The sequence below is a fragment of the Melanostigma gelatinosum genome (assembly GCF_949748355.1).
Source record: "Melanostigma gelatinosum genome assembly, chromosome: 2".
NCBI lineage: Eukaryota > Metazoa > Chordata > Actinopteri > Perciformes > Zoarcidae > Melanostigma > Melanostigma gelatinosum.
The window spans coordinates 13309272-13326299 of record NC_136635.1 but is presented as its reverse complement, the minus strand read 5'-3'; the positions used below and the strand labels follow the sequence as shown (position 1 = coordinate 13326299).

Genomic DNA, 17028 nt, shown 5'->3' with positions numbered 1-17028 from the left:
TCCCTCCCTCCCTACCTCTCGCACACCCCGTGCACATGCTCATATGATTAAACTGTGCTGATTACACTGCATGTGTCACGTTGTGGGAGCCTGAGGGCAGAGAGGTGGAGGTGTGTTTTTCACAGGCTGATGGATGGATGTTTTTCACCTTGGCTGATGGATGGAGTCTCAGCTGGTTTCCATTCAGGGTCTACTGTAAAACCCTGACCCTCCTTTTTTTACTCCACTTGACCATCCATCCAGATGTGATGTGTGGATTTGAAGCTTTTATGACACACACACACACAAACATGTATTATTGCTATATGGTATAGCCACAACCCCCAACGTAGACATACACTGTTTAAGTCATGATTAACAAATGCATCCCTCTTTACGTCTGGTATAATCAGGAAAAGGAGGTTATGTCCTCAGTATGAAATGTTGAGGAATTGATGTTCTGTCCTTACACAAACATTGCACATTTTGGGGTTTTAAAGCAGATGCTGAGATTATAATACATTTGTTTCAAGTATTCATATCTGGCAATGTAGAAAATGTGACTTTGAAACAACATAGATCATAATACAGGGAAATAAAGATAAATCCATATAAAATATGGTGATTATTTTATTTATTTATTTGAGATTACGTTTGGTGACGAGCCCATCATTTCTGGGGTGTGTTGGGTTTTCCTTGGCAGATTTGGCATGACATCTGTCTTTTATTGCTTATGATTAGCAGAAGTGGAGAGTGATTAGGTACATTTACTGAAGCACAAACACAATTTTTCAATTTTATTAGGCCTATGTTTTAGGCACTGCTACTTGAGTAGTCTATTTCCATTTAATTTAATTAAGCTTCCTTTTCCTTCTAGGCTACTCTACGACATTCATTAATTATGTATTTAGGCCTAGTTGTTATTTTACGGCTCAAGTTATGATACAAAGCCTTTGATAATCTTAAAGTAACATTCTGAATGCAGGACCTTTCTTGTAATGGTGTATTTGTAGCCTACTGTGGCATATGTTTACGTAAGAACGGGATCTGAAGGGCTACCTCCTCCACTGTCTTTTTTACCTTATTGTAATGTTGCTAAAACAAACAATTGATGAACTGACTATATCTTTATGTGGGCTAATTAAAAGAAACGGTTAATCTTGTGCTCCTTGAACGCCATTCACGCATGTGTGTCAGGCCTGTTTATGTTGTTTACGTCAGTGCAAGAGGAGAATATTAGTGTCGATGCGTTTTGATTTCAACAACAAGACCATTTCCATTAATGCCAAGAGACAAGAGGGCAACAGTTGCCATTTAAACGGCTCGTTCATTTGAATAATCTTTCATGGGACGTGATTAAAAGCCCGGCTGCTCTGACGTAAACGAGATTTTCCGCGTTAGGTGAGTCTCGCGCAGCCAGCTCTGCTTCACTCCTCGTCCTCTCGCGCTCGCTGTCATCATCATCACCAGCAGCACCGCCCTGTAGAGAGAGAGAGAGAGAGACTCCCCCCCTCTCTCTCCCCACCTAACAACAACCCCAGCCCCGCAGGCTCGAGCACATCGACCCCACCCCCCAACCCGCTCTGAGAGAGGAGACGGAGCGAGAGAGAGGCGCATATACAGAGTCACGGATAATATAGACCGTTTTCTGGATCCCGGATCTGTTTTGCCCTCAATCCGGGCCTAATGCTGTAGCAGACAGCGCAGGAGGAGAGAGCTCGAGTGAGAGACAACGCACTGATTGAGAGTCGGTGAGGGACGACGGGATTGTGCTCATTCGCCTGGAAACATGGGATGTACACTGAGCGCCGAGGAGCGCGCTGCTCTGGACCGGAGCAAGGCCATCGAGAGAAACCTGAAGGAGGACGGGGTGGTCGCCGCCAAGGACGTCAAGCTGCTTCTGCTCGGTAAGAGGAGAAACCTCCCCGGCCGCGGGGCTGCGCGGCACGGCTCGGTTTGTGGTTGTGGTGGGACTGCATGGGGCGGAGGTGCTCTCCGTGGTACTGATCTGATTTCACTGCCGGGTCTCACTCTATACCCTCCGTTCTTTTACAGGCGGCGGGGAGTCCGGTAAAAGCACCATCGTCAAACAGATGAAGTAAGTGGCTCTTTTTTTCTCTCGCTTCTTTTAACCCTCTCCGACTCCGCCAGAGTAAAAGGCCCGAGATTTGCGCCTCCCATGTCTGTGCTGAGGCAGGTTGAGCCGCCATGTTTCGAGAGGCCGTATAGCACCGGAGGAGTGCCGGTGACTCGAGCACCTCCTGCAGACGGACAGCGAGGCTGCGGAGGCCGCCCCGGTGCGTCCCAGGCCGCTGTTCACTGCCTGGGTGCTGAAATGTAGTTAACACAGGTTTTTAGTTGACGACAGGGAGTGTGCGACTGGGAATATGTGGGTGTTGTTCCTCTGTGTGTGTGTGTGTGCGCGTGCGTGTTATGCCTGTGTGTGTGTGTGAATTACATTGAGGTCACTACAGCTCCATTAGTGAATACCTCTACTTTTAATCTTAATGGCTTTAAGTGCCCGATATTGCCGGGAGTACTTTGTCTATAAAGCGGATTTACGCTGAAATATGGCTTCTAAAACCGCATCTAAACCTTCCCCTGTCTAAGCTAAATCATCTTTTGATGTTTTAAATCACTGTTGTTTTCTCTAACCCTTTTAGTTAAGTTTCAGACATTTCTCTACGGAAAAGGCACGGTCCATTTTAGGTTATCTATTTTGTCTTGTGAAACATCTCCCGGTGTTTGTGGTGTAGCAGTGTTTCTCTCCGCGCGTCCCGGCCTGCAATGCACTGACTGCGCCCTTCCTCCCTCCCTCCCTCCCTCCTTCTTTCCCTCCGTGCCCTGCTTCCTCCTCTTCCCTCCACCTCATTACCCTAGCCGTGCACGGTATCTGGTCGTCCATAAATCACTGCTGTGCCCTGAACACAAGGCGCGGGTCCAAATAGTGTTTACAAATACTTTCAGGGTTTGTTTTAGCGTCAGCAAGCAGCAGATGGATGGTTGTTAGCTGCCTGCACAGTGTGGGTCATAAAGTTTAGGTGTTGGAGAGCAAGTTTAACATGCTCTGCTATAATATGTCCACTCATCATCATCATCATCACCACCATCCTCACTTGATGTGCAGGTTAGTATCAAGGTTGAGAGTTTCATATTGTGTGATCCAGGCCTGGAACTGTGGTGGAGGTTTACATTGCAGTGAGAGTGAAACTACACCTGCTGTTTCACTGCATGAGTGTGTGTGTGTGTGTGTGTGTGTTTGAGAGAAAGACAGCGAGAGAGAGAGAGAGAGCGAGAGAGAGTATGAAAGGAACAAATAAATTACAATACATTTTGAGCAGAAACACTTTAAAAACCTAAAAATGGTAAAACATGTAATAATCGAGTGTCATCTAGATGAACACAGTGGAGTAGATCTGATGTTTGGATTGAATGAATGAAACAAGAAGCTACTTCAGTGATGTACTGTCGAAATGTCAGTCGTGTCTATTTTTAGACTTTTTTTGGACACTGTGATTGATGAGTTAAGTTTTCATCACTGTATGTAGATCTGTAACGATTAGTCCATTCAATTAAAAATGAATCTGCAGCTTGATAACCTCTTAATCGTTTTAGTCATTTTAAAAGTAAAAATAGCTAACAATCACTTGTTCTGACTTTATTAAATGTGACTATTTACTTGTTTTCTTACTTCTCTATCATATTAAAGCTGACCATCTTTGAGTTTTGAACTGTGCACAAAACTACAGATTTTAAGATGACATCTTGGCTCTTGGAAATTGTAATGTGCATTATTAAATACTTTAATAAAATCTTTATAGACTAATGAATTGAGGAATCAAGAAACGAATCTGCAGATTAATCACAAAGGTATGTAATTGTTAGTTACTGTAATTTTAACTTCTTTGCCTTAAAAACAATAAGCATCTTGCATACACTGAACGCACAAAATGTAAAATAAATGCACCTCGTAGGGTTCCCCACTAAGCACCTTAAACCTAAACAATAGTCACAGTTATTTTAGCGCTATAGTGATAAATTGATTAATCAATTAGTTTATTGACAGAAAAATCATTCTACAACTATTCTCATGATTGAATCACTTCAGCAATTTGTGTTGCGCTAAAATCCCAAATATTTGGTTCCTGCTACTTAAATGTGACGATTTGATGCTTTTTTTGTCTTAAATTATCGTAAATTGAATACTTTTGGGTTTTGGACTGTTGCGGAAAACTAAAATACATATTACATTTTCTTTAATTTGCTTGTATTTCATAGATAAAGCGATGAATCAGCGCATTCATGAATAATAAAAAATAATAGTTGGTTGTAGCCCTAAATGGCCTTTGCTCTGTGAAACTGCACCTCTAGTCCTTTACCCTGAAGGCCAATGTTTTATTTCATAAAACTGTTCATTGTTATGATGTTACTGGAGGTGGCCAGTCAGCACTGCTATAAAACATATTTTCATAACGTGCACTGATGGAGGGAATACAGCTGGATAGGTTTTTTCCTCCTCAAACATCAATCACGGATCACAAAAAGAGGTGAAGTTTCAAGGTGTCAGGAAGTTATGACTGATATATTTGATCGATTCAGTGAACATGAGGTCAGGGTGAGGAGGGTGTGCTGATGGATAATTTAATGATGACCAGACTATAAGCAGTTTATGTGCCGCACTAAATGTAACGGTACAGATCTGTGTGGTGGGATTGATTCGTGCTCTGACTGATTCCACTCCATTGCCCACCATGAATTATAAATGGCTTAAATATCACATTACTGTCCAATTACAGATCGCAGACTGAGAATGTGATCAATTCACAACCCATTATACACTGACACACTTAAAGATGCGTTTTAGGTAGAGATGGTTGGAAGAAGAGAGAGGGGACAAAAACACATGTCGTGGTTGATGCCAAGAATCAGCTGGCGCGCACACACACACACACACACACACACACACACACACACACACACACACACACACACACACACACACACACACACACACACACACACACACACACACACACACACACACACACACACAGAGGAAGAAAAAGCTCTGCCAGAACATGTGGACCTGTCATTGTTAAAAACACAATTATCTTGGTCTGTAGGAACATGTGGATGTGTGACTTATTCTCTTCAGTCCAGACTTGTGTCTTTGTGCTAATATCTGTTTGCCCCTGCAGGATTATCCATGAAGATGGCTTTTCTGGGGATGATGTGAAGCAGTATAAGCCTGTGGTCTACAGCAACACCATCCAGAGCTTGGCGGCCATCCTCCGAGCCATGGACTCACTGGGCATCGAGTTTGGAGACAAGGATAGAAAAGTTGGTCTGATATTTACCCACCAGATGAAATGCTCACCTTACAGACTGCTGAGAAACTAATATTTTATTTATATTTTAGGGTTGAAATGGGATATGTATCTATTTGGGTTAAGCTACATGTATCTGTCACTCACATGGACTGGAATTGAAACTGGAACTGTCATTTTAGGAAACCAGAACTCTTAGAAATATTTGACCACAACAACATCAATCCACAGATATAAGTGTGTTCCTCTTCCCCTGATCTTATGAAACATATTGGTTCAGGCCGATGCTAAACTGGTGTGCGATGTGGTCACTCGTATGGAGGACACGGAGCCGTACTCTGCAGAGCTTCTCACTGCTATGAAGCGTGTGTGGACCGATGCTGGGACTCAGGAGTGCTTCAACCGTGCCCGGGAATACCAACTCAACGACTCTGCTCAATAGTGAGTGGAGCTAAAGGACTATAAGAACCCATATATGTGCAAAAGAGACACCAGTCTTCCAACCCACATTCTTCTTGCTCTTTATCTCCATCAGCTACCTGGACAGTCTAGACCGGATCGGGGCGCCAGACTACCAGCCCACAGAGCAGGATATCCTGAGAACCCGAGTGAAGACTACTGGTATCGTCGAAACCCACTTCACCTTCAAAAACCTCCATTTCAGGTGGCTGTACATGTAGCTCAAGACGACTTGGCCTTTGTCGTTGGCATTTTGTGTAAGATTAGGTTCAGGGATTACAGCTCTACGCCTGAACTGATTTATTGCATTTTTTTCCAGGCTGTTTGACGTTGGGGGTCAGAGGTCAGAGAGGAAGAAGTGGATCCACTGCTTTGAAGATGTGACTGCCATTATCTTCTGCGTTGCTATGAGCGGATACGACCAGGTGCTCCATGAAGATGAAACAACTGTAAGTGTGACTCAGTTAATTCAGTCTCAATCCCTCTGGTGCACAATTCACTGCGGGGGTTCTGACTGATGTTAAAGACGTCCCGGTTTCCTGAGTGGAGACATTACTGCAACATCACCGATGTGATTCTGTACGGGGACCTTTGATGCATTTATATCCTCACATTGGACCTTCGTCTCTCTCCGTCTCCATTTTCCCATCTGCACACTACTGTTACATATCTATGAAAAGCGAAATGCCCAAAAAACAAACCCTTGATAGTTACAGTTTGACAAAGCCACTACACGTTTTATTGTGTCTTTTTTCATGTCTATATTTTAATAGAAGAAGTACAAAAACAGGATTCTCTCTGCACTCAAGTCAAGTCAAACATAGTTACAGAGCATACGTTCTCATTTATACATCCCAATGTTGTCTCGGAGGGCTTCACCATAAACTCTGTCCTTCGACCCTTGATTTGAATCAGTAAAAATGTCCTGAGAGGCAGAAAGCCCAACAGAAGAGGACAGACAGTGAAACTACCACTAAAAAAAACAGTAAAATCATTAATTTGTCTTTTTTTAATAAATAATTTGTTTACTTTCTTCCTCTTTGGTCAGCCAGCAGCCTGGGGTTGGGATAGCAAGAAAAACATTAATATTTAAATGTTTATTTGTTATGTTCCTTTTTGATCATTCACAAAAAAAACTTTGAACAATAAATGTTTCTCATAGACAGCCACTTTAGTTACACATTAACCAATCGGTGGTTGAAGCAGTGATGTAGAGTTTGTTAAACTGGCATCTTGTCTTGAAGTGAAGTTATTCTACTCTACTTCCTGCAGAACCGCATGCATGAGTCACTCATGCTCTTTGACTCCATCTGTAACAACAAGTTCTTCATCGACACCTCAATCATCCTCTTCCTCAACAAGAAGGATCTGTTTGCTGAAAAGATCAAGAAGTCACCGCTGACGATCTGTTTTCCAGAATACACAGGTGAGCTTCATCTCCAAGCAGAGCTTCCTCACGAGCAAAAAAAGATAAATGTTGGCCCTTCATGCTGTCTGCTCTTCTCTCTCTCTGCTTTGTCTCCAGGTGCTAATACTTACGACGATGCTACTGCATACATTCAGGTTCAGTTTGAGAGTAAGAACCGCTCTCCTAATAAGGAGATCTACTGTCACCTGACCTGCGCCACAGACACAGGAAACATCCAGGTCGTGTTTGATGCCGTCACTGACATCATTATTGCAAACAACCTTAGAGGGTGTGGCTTATACTGAGGCCTGGCCAAGCACAGAGGTTGTTATGGAGAGTATGAGGTGTTAATAATGATAATTTTGATGATACTTAAACACATTAATATGTAATTCTACACGTCCAAATGGACCCAAAGAGCTGCCGTCTGACACCACACTGGATTATTGCCATGATTTGTTCCCTTCCTCTCATTTTGATTTCGGTATAAAACCCCAGTTTTGTCTTATAAAAAAAACAACGTGTTTTTGAGCTGAATGTTTCATGTTTCGTTGATGACTGTGTCAACAACTGGGGAGGTGAGAAGGGGCAGCACCAGGGTCATATTCAGCTGGAGCCTCGTCTTGCAAAACTGAGAAATGCAACGCGAGGAGAGTGCAGTGTCGTTTTTAACCACAGCGTGGACTACTGTCCCGTTCTCTATGTGTCGTTTCTAATGTGCAGGTCTCGAGGCATTTATATCTGTGCTGAAAATAGCCTGTTGTGCTGCATTTGAAGAGCTGCTGTGTGTATGAAGGTGGAGAAGATGAGGATGATGATGGGGAGGTGCTGTACTCGTGGTACTCGAGGGTCATGGTTGGGAAGGAGGCTATTTTAACTTTCAGAAGGGACAAAGCTTCCCTCTCCCTTCAGACCCACACATGACTGAGTAGCCTGCAGGTCTTTTCCGCTCTCTGTTTTCTCTTTTACTTTAAAACATGAGAGGATTCTTCTGTTCAGAGTGGCTACCCATTTCCATTGGCCTCCTGTAGCGTGAGGAAATGCCGAGCAGCCAATGATGGCAAAAAGAAAAAGAAAAGTCATATCAGTGCCAGCCATCTGAGGGACGGATTGGATTCATAGTTCATACTATCAAACAATATTATTTAAAACACAGATTATTGTCATCGAATGATTTATTTATTTAAGCCTCATGCCCTACATGCCTCCTTCTACCTCCTGAAATCCCGTGCCACATATTTATTTGCTGACATGAAACACTAGCTGTCTACGGTTCAGAGGGTAGAAAGCAGCCCTCCAATGGCATCTTGTTCTCTGTGTGGTGCGTTACCCTTCGATGTGAATCTGTGTAGAAGTAGAAGACTGCACAAGAACAATGTCATTTGAGGCAGCCTCTGTCTGGGGAGTCGTGGGTTTTCCCCAACCCTCTTCTTCCCTGATCAGTAAACAGGGAACCATTACCCCCCCCCCCCCCTCACGTTTCTCTTTTCACAGAGAAAAAGTACAGCTCTCCATTTTCACCTGTGCACCCAGAAATTCTCCCATCTCGCTATACTCTTATCTATCACATATCAGTCCCCGTATCCTATCTCCATTTTCACCTTAAAAGCACCGTACTGTATATATATATTATGATTATACAAGATTTTTTTTTTTACTGTGAATGTTTTTGTGCTGCACCCCATCCTCTTTGGTAGTTTATTGGTTGCTCTCATGTGGAATGTTTGTGCTGAGCCAATCGAATGTTGTGTTTACATTAAAGCCACACTTTTCCTAACTATTCCTGCTGTTTGTGGTCCGAGTCTGATTACATCCCCTCCGCACAAGTTGAAATACTGTACCGGCTTTAATCTTTGCAGAGAACTGAGGTTAGACCGGGAAATTAGGCTGACAATTATGAGAATGGACCACTTTTAATGCTTCATTGCCCAGTGCACACAGCTTTGTATTTAGTGTCAGAAATATGTATGAAAGATTGGGAACAGGTCTTGCATGGCAATAGGGCAGCACTCCGTGAAATGTGGCGGATGGCAGGGATCAGAGGCGTTGCAGAGCGGCTCTCAATTTATTAGGTTAAAAGTGTTCCATCATCACAGACAAGGAGCTATTCATACATTGGATGACTAGGCTGGATCAGCTGTCTGACCTGCTTCTGTCAGTTTAATGGGTGCGATGTTCATTACTGCTCCGTTTTACCGACGGCTCCCCTCCTCAGTCCCAATGTGTCCTCGTTTCTCAGAGCCAGCTACAGGTTAACAGGTTAGAACTCCCGGTGTGACACAATTACACTTTTTAATTACACATTTCAGAGAATATTGTCACACTTTACAGATCATTCATATTAAATAGTTCACCATTAACCGCAGACCATGCCCCTAAAAGCTGCGCTGTAACTCTGATACGGGTCGGCATGAGCCGTGTGTGGAGCAGAAGGCAGAGACTGAAAAACCAGACTGAAATCTCCAGGATGAGCATTTTTGTTTCAGACAAAAAGAAAATCCCAGGCCATTTGCCCGAGCCCCGCCCACCTCCATTTACATAAACATGGATTAAACCTGGATTGTGCAGAGCTCTTTAGTGCAAAGCATTACAAGGTGGGTACTGCACAGTGATCACTGATGACCAGCGGAGTAGTTCATGAGTTACAGTCGCAGCCTCTTGATATCTTCACTTCTGAAGTCAATACGAAGAGCCAGAACCTGACGCACCTCCGCCGGGGTCAGCCGCCACGTCAGCGGGCCTGAGTTTGGGCCCCAGTAATCCAAGATCTCAGTTACCTGCAGGACAAACAGGTACATTTAGTAAACCAGGAGGAAGTACTCACATTCACTTCAGTCAAATGTAAAAAAAGTGATATTATTCATAATGCATAAAATTGCCCCATTGAGTATTTACTGGCTTATTATTGTTGATGCATTAATGTAGAATTCTTTTAATTTTTCAGGGCAGTTTTGCAGCACAGGTCTGGCCCAGTTTAATGGTTTGCATCTATGGACCCCAGGGCCCCCTGGATGCCCCATTTTACTGTTGTACTTGGTCGAGGTGGAGCCAAGTCAACACTTTTATATATAGTCAGTCATAACAAAGCATCATATGTCACAAAATCCTTATGTTTTGTTTATAAAATCTCAATCTTTAAAGTGACAGCAACTAAAGCTGTCAGATAAATGTGGGAGTAAAGTTAAGTAGAATTATAAAGTATAATAAAGTAGACATATTTTAAATATGTACTTCAGTAAATGTACTTACTTACATCCCACCACAGCCAAACAAATACAATTACTCTGTGTATGTGTGTAATATGATCTGAATTACCCGCTCCAGGTTGAGGATGGTGGCCATTTGTGTGAGGCGAGCGAACTTATCCCTGATGGTCCAGGTGGTCACGGTGGTGAGGTACGCCACAAGAGACCGGAGCTCTTTATCGAACTGCAGCCCTCCAAGCTACGACAGAACCATCAGAATCAGTGAATGGGCTTCATGTTGCACAAAGTATTAACATTTATTCAGAGGTTCACTGTAAACACGCTCAAAATAGAAGGATGCTATGGTGACAAAAGGAGGCAACCTCCCATGCAGGCCTTTCTGAACTCATTAATAAATCATTGCTCAGGCTTATCATCATGTGATGTGATGCAAAGTGATGCAGAGGGTGCGCAGCGCCACCTTGTGGCCGAGCCCGGCTCCTCACCCTGCTGAATGAGCATTTGAGAACGGTCTTCTCCATTTCAATCGATATCAAGCTGGTCATCAGACTGGTCAGAGTGTCGTAGATGATGGGAGACAAGGCCGTCTGGTGAGGAGACGTAGAGAAGTTTCAGTGATAAGAAGGAAGGATGCATTTATATGTTGGAGTCACAGCTGCTCAGACAAGATACCTTGAACTCCGCCATGAGCTGCTCCAAGTTAACGATGAGCTGCTGCACCCAGGGATCATTCGCTTCGTAATCATTGAACTCCTCCTGTGAGGAACAGCAGCTGTTACAGAGACATGTTTCGTAACCTCTCGTTTATTTTCTATTCTGAGAATGTTACCTCTTCTATGTTGTGTGTGATGGACAGGAAACTGCTGATCCAGGGTTTGAGATGAGACTTTATGGCTGTTGTGTTTAACTCAGTCAGGCCCTCCTGAGAAGTGAAACCACATCAGAGAAGGAAACACTGGCAGCACACTCGGAGACAAAGAGGCTGATAGTACCACGAGTTTACACACATCTACAGTACAAAAGCTCACATACATGTCCTCCATTACTGTGGCAGGTTTTCATCCTTCTTCTGTAAAATTACACCAGTAATTTGAACAGCTATCTCCTTAAAATTTGAGTTTATTTAAGAAAAATATTGCCAGATCTCAACCACTTTGGATTGTACTTATTTTTTTGCCAGAAACCTTTAAATAAATATATGAGAATAGTCTGTAACACGAACCATTTAAAGGCAGATAGAGTGGTTCACTGTTGCATAACCCCTACTGTAAATAAGTAAATACACAACGCTCAGCTGACAAGCACTGATCAGTGTGTGTGTGTGTGTGTGTGTGTGTGTGTGTGTGTGTGTGTGTGTGTGTGTGTGTGTGTGTGAGAGAGATACCAACCTGTAAGAGATCCTTGAACTTGGTGGATGTGTTGACGAGGTCGGACAAACAGCTTTCAATCTTAGCTTGTTCTCCAGAGCCGGGGCCCTGATTGAACAACTTGGAGCAGTCGTTCTGCGAGAATAAAAAAAAAATAAGAAGAAGAAGAAGAAGAAGAAGAAGTAAATCTCCGAGCAATGATGTCAAGTATAAATGACAAGATGAATAGATGCAGAGAGCTAGCACAGATGAGCGACTTACCTCAAGGTTCCTCTTTAAAGTTGTGATATTCTCACTACACACCTCAACGTTATTCAGAGTCACCTAATATAGAACGAAAAACAAAAGCCAATGTGGTTAAAGTCTGCAGAATTATTTTGGTAGCTATAAACCTTTAAGTGTTTCTCGAAAAAGGTTTTTCAATATTACCTCCCTAAAATTAGGTTGAGGTTATTCATGCGTTTCATTTCTCGCTTAATTTATTGACGCTGCATTTTTAGTCTGGCCGACGATGTCAGACATGCTGCCTGAGAGCGAGGTCGGGACGTACACGTTTATCCGTTTGTCTGTGCATCTTACCAGAAATGCCGCCTTGGCGTGTTCAGCGCTCTCGATGCCCATTGTGTTGAACTTGCCCTGCTGTAAGCTGCTCTGCATTAGACTGACCGCACTGCTGACGCCACGCTGGATGTCCTGCAGCGTCGTAGCCGGGAAGCCCTGCCGCAGCTTATTATACAACACCTCCCTGCCAGGTGCACATGAATGAGATGTGACGAAGTGATAAAAAAAACAACAAAGTATTGAACATGTCATCTGTGAAGTGACAGAGTGAGCACCTGAAGTCAGACTCCAGCACAGAGTTGGCGTGGTTGATCATGGCACAGAGGCAGTCGATGCTGGAGCTGGATAAAGCTCTGCTGATGCACTTCTTCACGATGTAGAAACAGTCGTCCACCATACTGGAGTTCAGCTGACCCTTCTCATAAGTATCCATAGTAACAGCCTGTGGAGGAAAATATTAGTTCTTTAAATTTAATTTAATTGAATATGTTCTGATGATAAAGACGACATTTAATGTGTGAAATACACCGTTATTATCCTCAATGGTCAACACTTTCACAACATGTTATCTTAAAGGGACCACATAGTTATTTCATTGTAAAGGTTGGCGTTTATTAAAACTATAAGATAATTCTCACATGTGCACTTATTTCATATAATAGTTTGCCGAAGTAAGCTTTAAAATCTTAATAAGAATCAGAATCACTCCCGCTTCCCTCTGACACCTAGAAGATAGATAGATGTGTGGAAGAATAGTTATTTAATTTGCTACTCAACTCAAATAAGTTGGTTTCTTCGTGGGTTTAAAGAAAATTTAAATGTCAAGTTATTATCATTATTATTTATTTTATGTACTTTGACTTATTTTTCTACCATAATGTAATTTGGCAAAACTGTGATAGATAATAAGATTTCATTGAGAATAAAAATATTTAAAAAAAGAAACCAGATATATCATCTTTATCATTCCTCGCATTGTTCTTCCTTGTCAAAATATGGTGCCTACATTTACCCACAATACAAGTGTGTCACTTTTGGATTATTTACTCAAATATAGATATACTGTATGAAAGTAATTTACCTTGTTGACAGACTCTCTCATGTAGTACTCTTCCATTGGAACATAGTAGCCAATCAACTCCTGCATCGTCCTGCTCAGCAAGCAGTGCTTCAGGAGCTTCTCCACGTTCTGCTGATGCTCTGGACGTTCAAATATGTGCAAAGAAAGAGCATTTTAGATTCTAGATAGCTTTTTAGCTCCACATCTCAAAAGGGGAACGTGTGCATGCATCACCACACTACACCACACAATGTTTAACTACCCTGTGTGACGCTCTGAGCATCCCCGACTTCAAAGTCGGCCAACATGCGACGGCGTAGAAAGCGCAGGTAGAGCGCGGCCCTGGCGTTCATCAGGGTTACTTCAGTCAGTACAGGGTCCAGTTCCCTGTTGGTGTGAGACAGACGGATAAACAACAACACCACACAGACAATAACAGAGGAGCGCAGGATGGTGCTGAGACAAACATACTTGGGCTCGATCCTCTCCCCCGGCACGCTCTTCATCATGCTGCTCTGGACGACCTGAAACTACAGGAGGGACACAAGCTCACAGTGAGTTCTCACTCAACAAATTGACGGAGTAGACCTAAGCCACAGACATGAACTGTTACAGTGTAATACAATCTGTCTATGTGTCTGTTTTTACGAACTGCTTCCGGTTTGTTATGCTGTGAGCCAAAGACAAATTTCCACCCTGGTGGACAAAAAAAGACTAATTGTATTGTTTTGCACAGGTATGCAGTGAAACACTCACCTTGTTGTGGTATCCTCTCTGCTGGATGAACTTGTCGACTATTTTCTGAGCCTGTTGGTCACATTCCTGCTGCAGGTGAGTGATCAGTGTGTACAGATGGCCTGGACCATAATACGTCTCTACTATGGGCTGATGAGTCTCCACTACACGAGCAATACCTGTAAACACACACCAACACGTTAGAGGAGTCCGCTCAGAGCAGACGAAGGTAAATGTACACACACACACACACACACACACACACACACACACACACACACACACACACACACACACACACACACACACACACACACACACACACACACACACACACACACACACACACACACACACACACACACACACACACACACACCTGATTTCTCACCTTCCAGCAGCAGCGTCAGAGTGTCTGCAAAGACCAGCGGTGCTCTCTTGTCGCCCATGTCTCCTCCTGTAGCCAAGAGAAGGTTCTCCTCAGCTTTGGAGGCCAGCTGTGAGAATGTGTGTGTGAAAGAAATGAAACATGTTTATTTCTGACCAACTATATTTGCTATCTCATATGATCAACAATCATAAAACATCAGATTAACTCATGGTGCCTTCTCTTTTTGTTGATGGAGCAGGCCATTATCCACATGTAGCTGACACTCTCACAACATCAGGATCAAGAAGTCCTCATAATGTCTGCACCTAAACCTAGACTGCACTGCACCTGGATCCATAATCTCCATCTGATCTTCATCTAAATACACATTGTGATCCAAGGAATACGTGGACCAAAATAGTTTTATTCCTTTAAAAACAATCCCTGGATCGGCACAATAAACTTCCCACCAAACTTAAATCAAGTTTTTGAGCTATAGACTCAAACCGGACCAACAACACAACTGACCTGACTGCAGAGATATTGGCCAAAGCGGGCGAGGCCCTGCTGGTGGAGGCCCAACAGAGGGAAGATCTTGAAAAACCTTTCCACTTGTGAGAGGTCGACTGCTGCAATCGCTTCGTCCAGCTTCTCGGCAACGATGACCTTCAGTTTCTTCTCTGCCTCCTGCAGCATTACCAGACTGGCATCCACAGTAATGCCTGTGGAGACATGAAGCGTCGGCAGAGTTACAGTGCAAGCCCGGATGTGTATTGTCTCTATTTTATTGATACTTACAGTGCAGTGAGAAATGTTTGTATCAATAACTACAATCCTATAACGATCAGACAGATTCAATGTCAAAATAGTACAAAAACACAAAAAGATAACAGTCTGTCTTCACTGCAGTGACTACGTACTGAGCTAAGCACTACGACAGACAACTAGAGGCCTCGTACCTTCTTCTCCCTGCCTGCTCAGCTCAATAACCGACTGGTCCAGCGAGAGGTACCGGTGGATGTGGGCAGCAGCCTGCTCATAATCTTCGTTATGTAGAGCCGTCTGCACGCCGTCTGTGCAGAACTTCAGATCGAGGATATCGTCAGCGCGCTGGATGACGTTATACAGCCGCGTCTACAGAGGCAAAATAAGAAACACACTAAGATCCTTAGTGTGAGATCCAGTGCGGCGTTCATGTAATAAAACCTCTAACACACCGTAAGCAACAGTTGAAACGTATACGTGGTTTAGACATGATGTACTCACCTTTGCCAGGTCAAGCTGTCTGACTTTGCGGCTGACGTTTTCAGCCAGGCTGCAGGTAAATGTGATCATACCCGACAACTGACTGGCATCTCCTCCAATCAGCTGTAGGTTGGGCCTGCAGAGCACAGAGACACAACAGAACAAGATTCTTGTTGGTTGGAGCTCAAATGCATGCTGATCGTCAGGTGCGTTTGAAGCTACACTGATTTATACAAACTGTACCCCATCCTCTGCAGGGCCAGCATCTTTGTGTGAATGGTCCCCTCCTGTCCCACCAGTCTGTCCAGCTCAGAATCCACTTCTTTCTGTATTAGAGGAGAAAACACAGCATGTAATGAGAAACAATATGTTTTCAGCATCTTCTTCACAGATCACATGCACGTCACTACAACTTCAATACATGTTTTAACATGTTCAACTGTGCTGAAGCTTCTGGAGCCTGACTTCAGATGTTGTTTGCTTCATCTGTACAATAGTGTCTTCTTTACTTTTGTTGATGTGCTTAATGACACAAATAATGGATAAAAAAACCACTATATGGACACAACTGTGCGTGTGATACCAAGAGTGGGAGGATCTCCTCAGATATACTTGTCAATCCGTTAAAAAGTTGAATATTTGATGCACTTAGAGCTGAAAGACTAACTATCTGTGCTGTATGTAAAGAGGAAGCATATCAATGGACATGAAGAACACGTTTTAACATATCTAAGTGCCAGTTCTAGGTCGGTGTGGGCTGCTTCTTTTTTGTCCTTTCCCCTAACCTGCAAAGACAAGTCATGTTCAATGTTTATTCAGCCATCATTCAACAAAGTGGAGTTTTTGTTTTGAGCCAGAAGCCTCCCGGAAGTTTACGTGGATGACGACGGGGAGTGTACACGTCAAACAAACTGCCGTTAACGGCGGTTTATACGAACCTCCTCCGCGCAGAGCTGCCGGTAAACTCTCTCCAGGTCCTCCAGCTCCGTCAGCGTTGAGATGGTCTCCATGCTCACAGAGGACAGCGAGCCAGAGTCGCATCTTTTCGCTGCGATGGGTCCGCCGTCCGCCATCTTCCGCCGCCGATACTGGACGCCTCAGGACCACCCACGTCACTAGCTGGTCGTGCTCCCTGGGTTTAGCCTGTCAGGTGGTGCCTCTCCGCTCAGAGGGCGACAGAGAAGACACATGGACTCCTCGTTTTGAAATTGGGTGAACTTCACCCCAAGCAAGACAGTAACATTGTCCTGCACCATCTCTAATATGAACCCACGTATTACCTTGGTGGTGGGGCGAGCTGTCGCAGCTCAG

At 43.6% G+C, this 17028-nt stretch overlaps 2 protein-coding genes across 2 annotated transcripts; one reads left to right on the top strand and one right to left on the bottom strand.

The window, feature by feature from the left end:
• The first annotated feature begins 1579 nt into the window (after positions 1 to 1579).
• On the top strand, positions 1580 to 8954 carry gnao1b (guanine nucleotide binding protein (G protein), alpha activating activity polypeptide O, b). Its single transcript, XM_079289585.1, has 8 exons — positions 1580 to 1886; positions 2035 to 2077; positions 5178 to 5319; positions 5587 to 5747; positions 5842 to 5970; positions 6085 to 6214; positions 7038 to 7191; positions 7291 to 8954. The coding sequence occupies exons 1-8, from the start codon at positions 1769 to 1771 to the stop codon at positions 7476 to 7478; spliced, it is 1065 nt and encodes a 354-aa protein (XP_079145711.1). The 5' UTR covers positions 1580 to 1768; the 3' UTR covers positions 7479 to 8954.
• Positions 8955 to 9156: 202 nt separating this feature from the next.
• Positions 9157 to 16798, bottom strand: cog4 (component of oligomeric golgi complex 4). Its single transcript, XM_079282463.1, has 19 exons — positions 16656 to 16798; positions 15961 to 16043; positions 15739 to 15853; positions 15432 to 15606; positions 15001 to 15194; positions 14494 to 14599; positions 14124 to 14281; positions 13839 to 13897; positions 13630 to 13754; positions 13389 to 13507; positions 12583 to 12749; positions 12326 to 12491; positions 12008 to 12070; positions 11768 to 11881; positions 11209 to 11301; positions 11052 to 11135; positions 10865 to 10966; positions 10489 to 10617; positions 9157 to 9950 (listed from the first exon to the last, which is right to left on the bottom strand). Exons 1-19 carry the CDS (start codon positions 16788 to 16790, stop codon positions 9816 to 9818), a joined length of 2322 nt encoding a protein of 773 aa, XP_079138589.1. The 5' UTR covers positions 16791 to 16798; the 3' UTR covers positions 9157 to 9815.
• Positions 16799 to 17028: the final 230 nt, after the last annotated feature.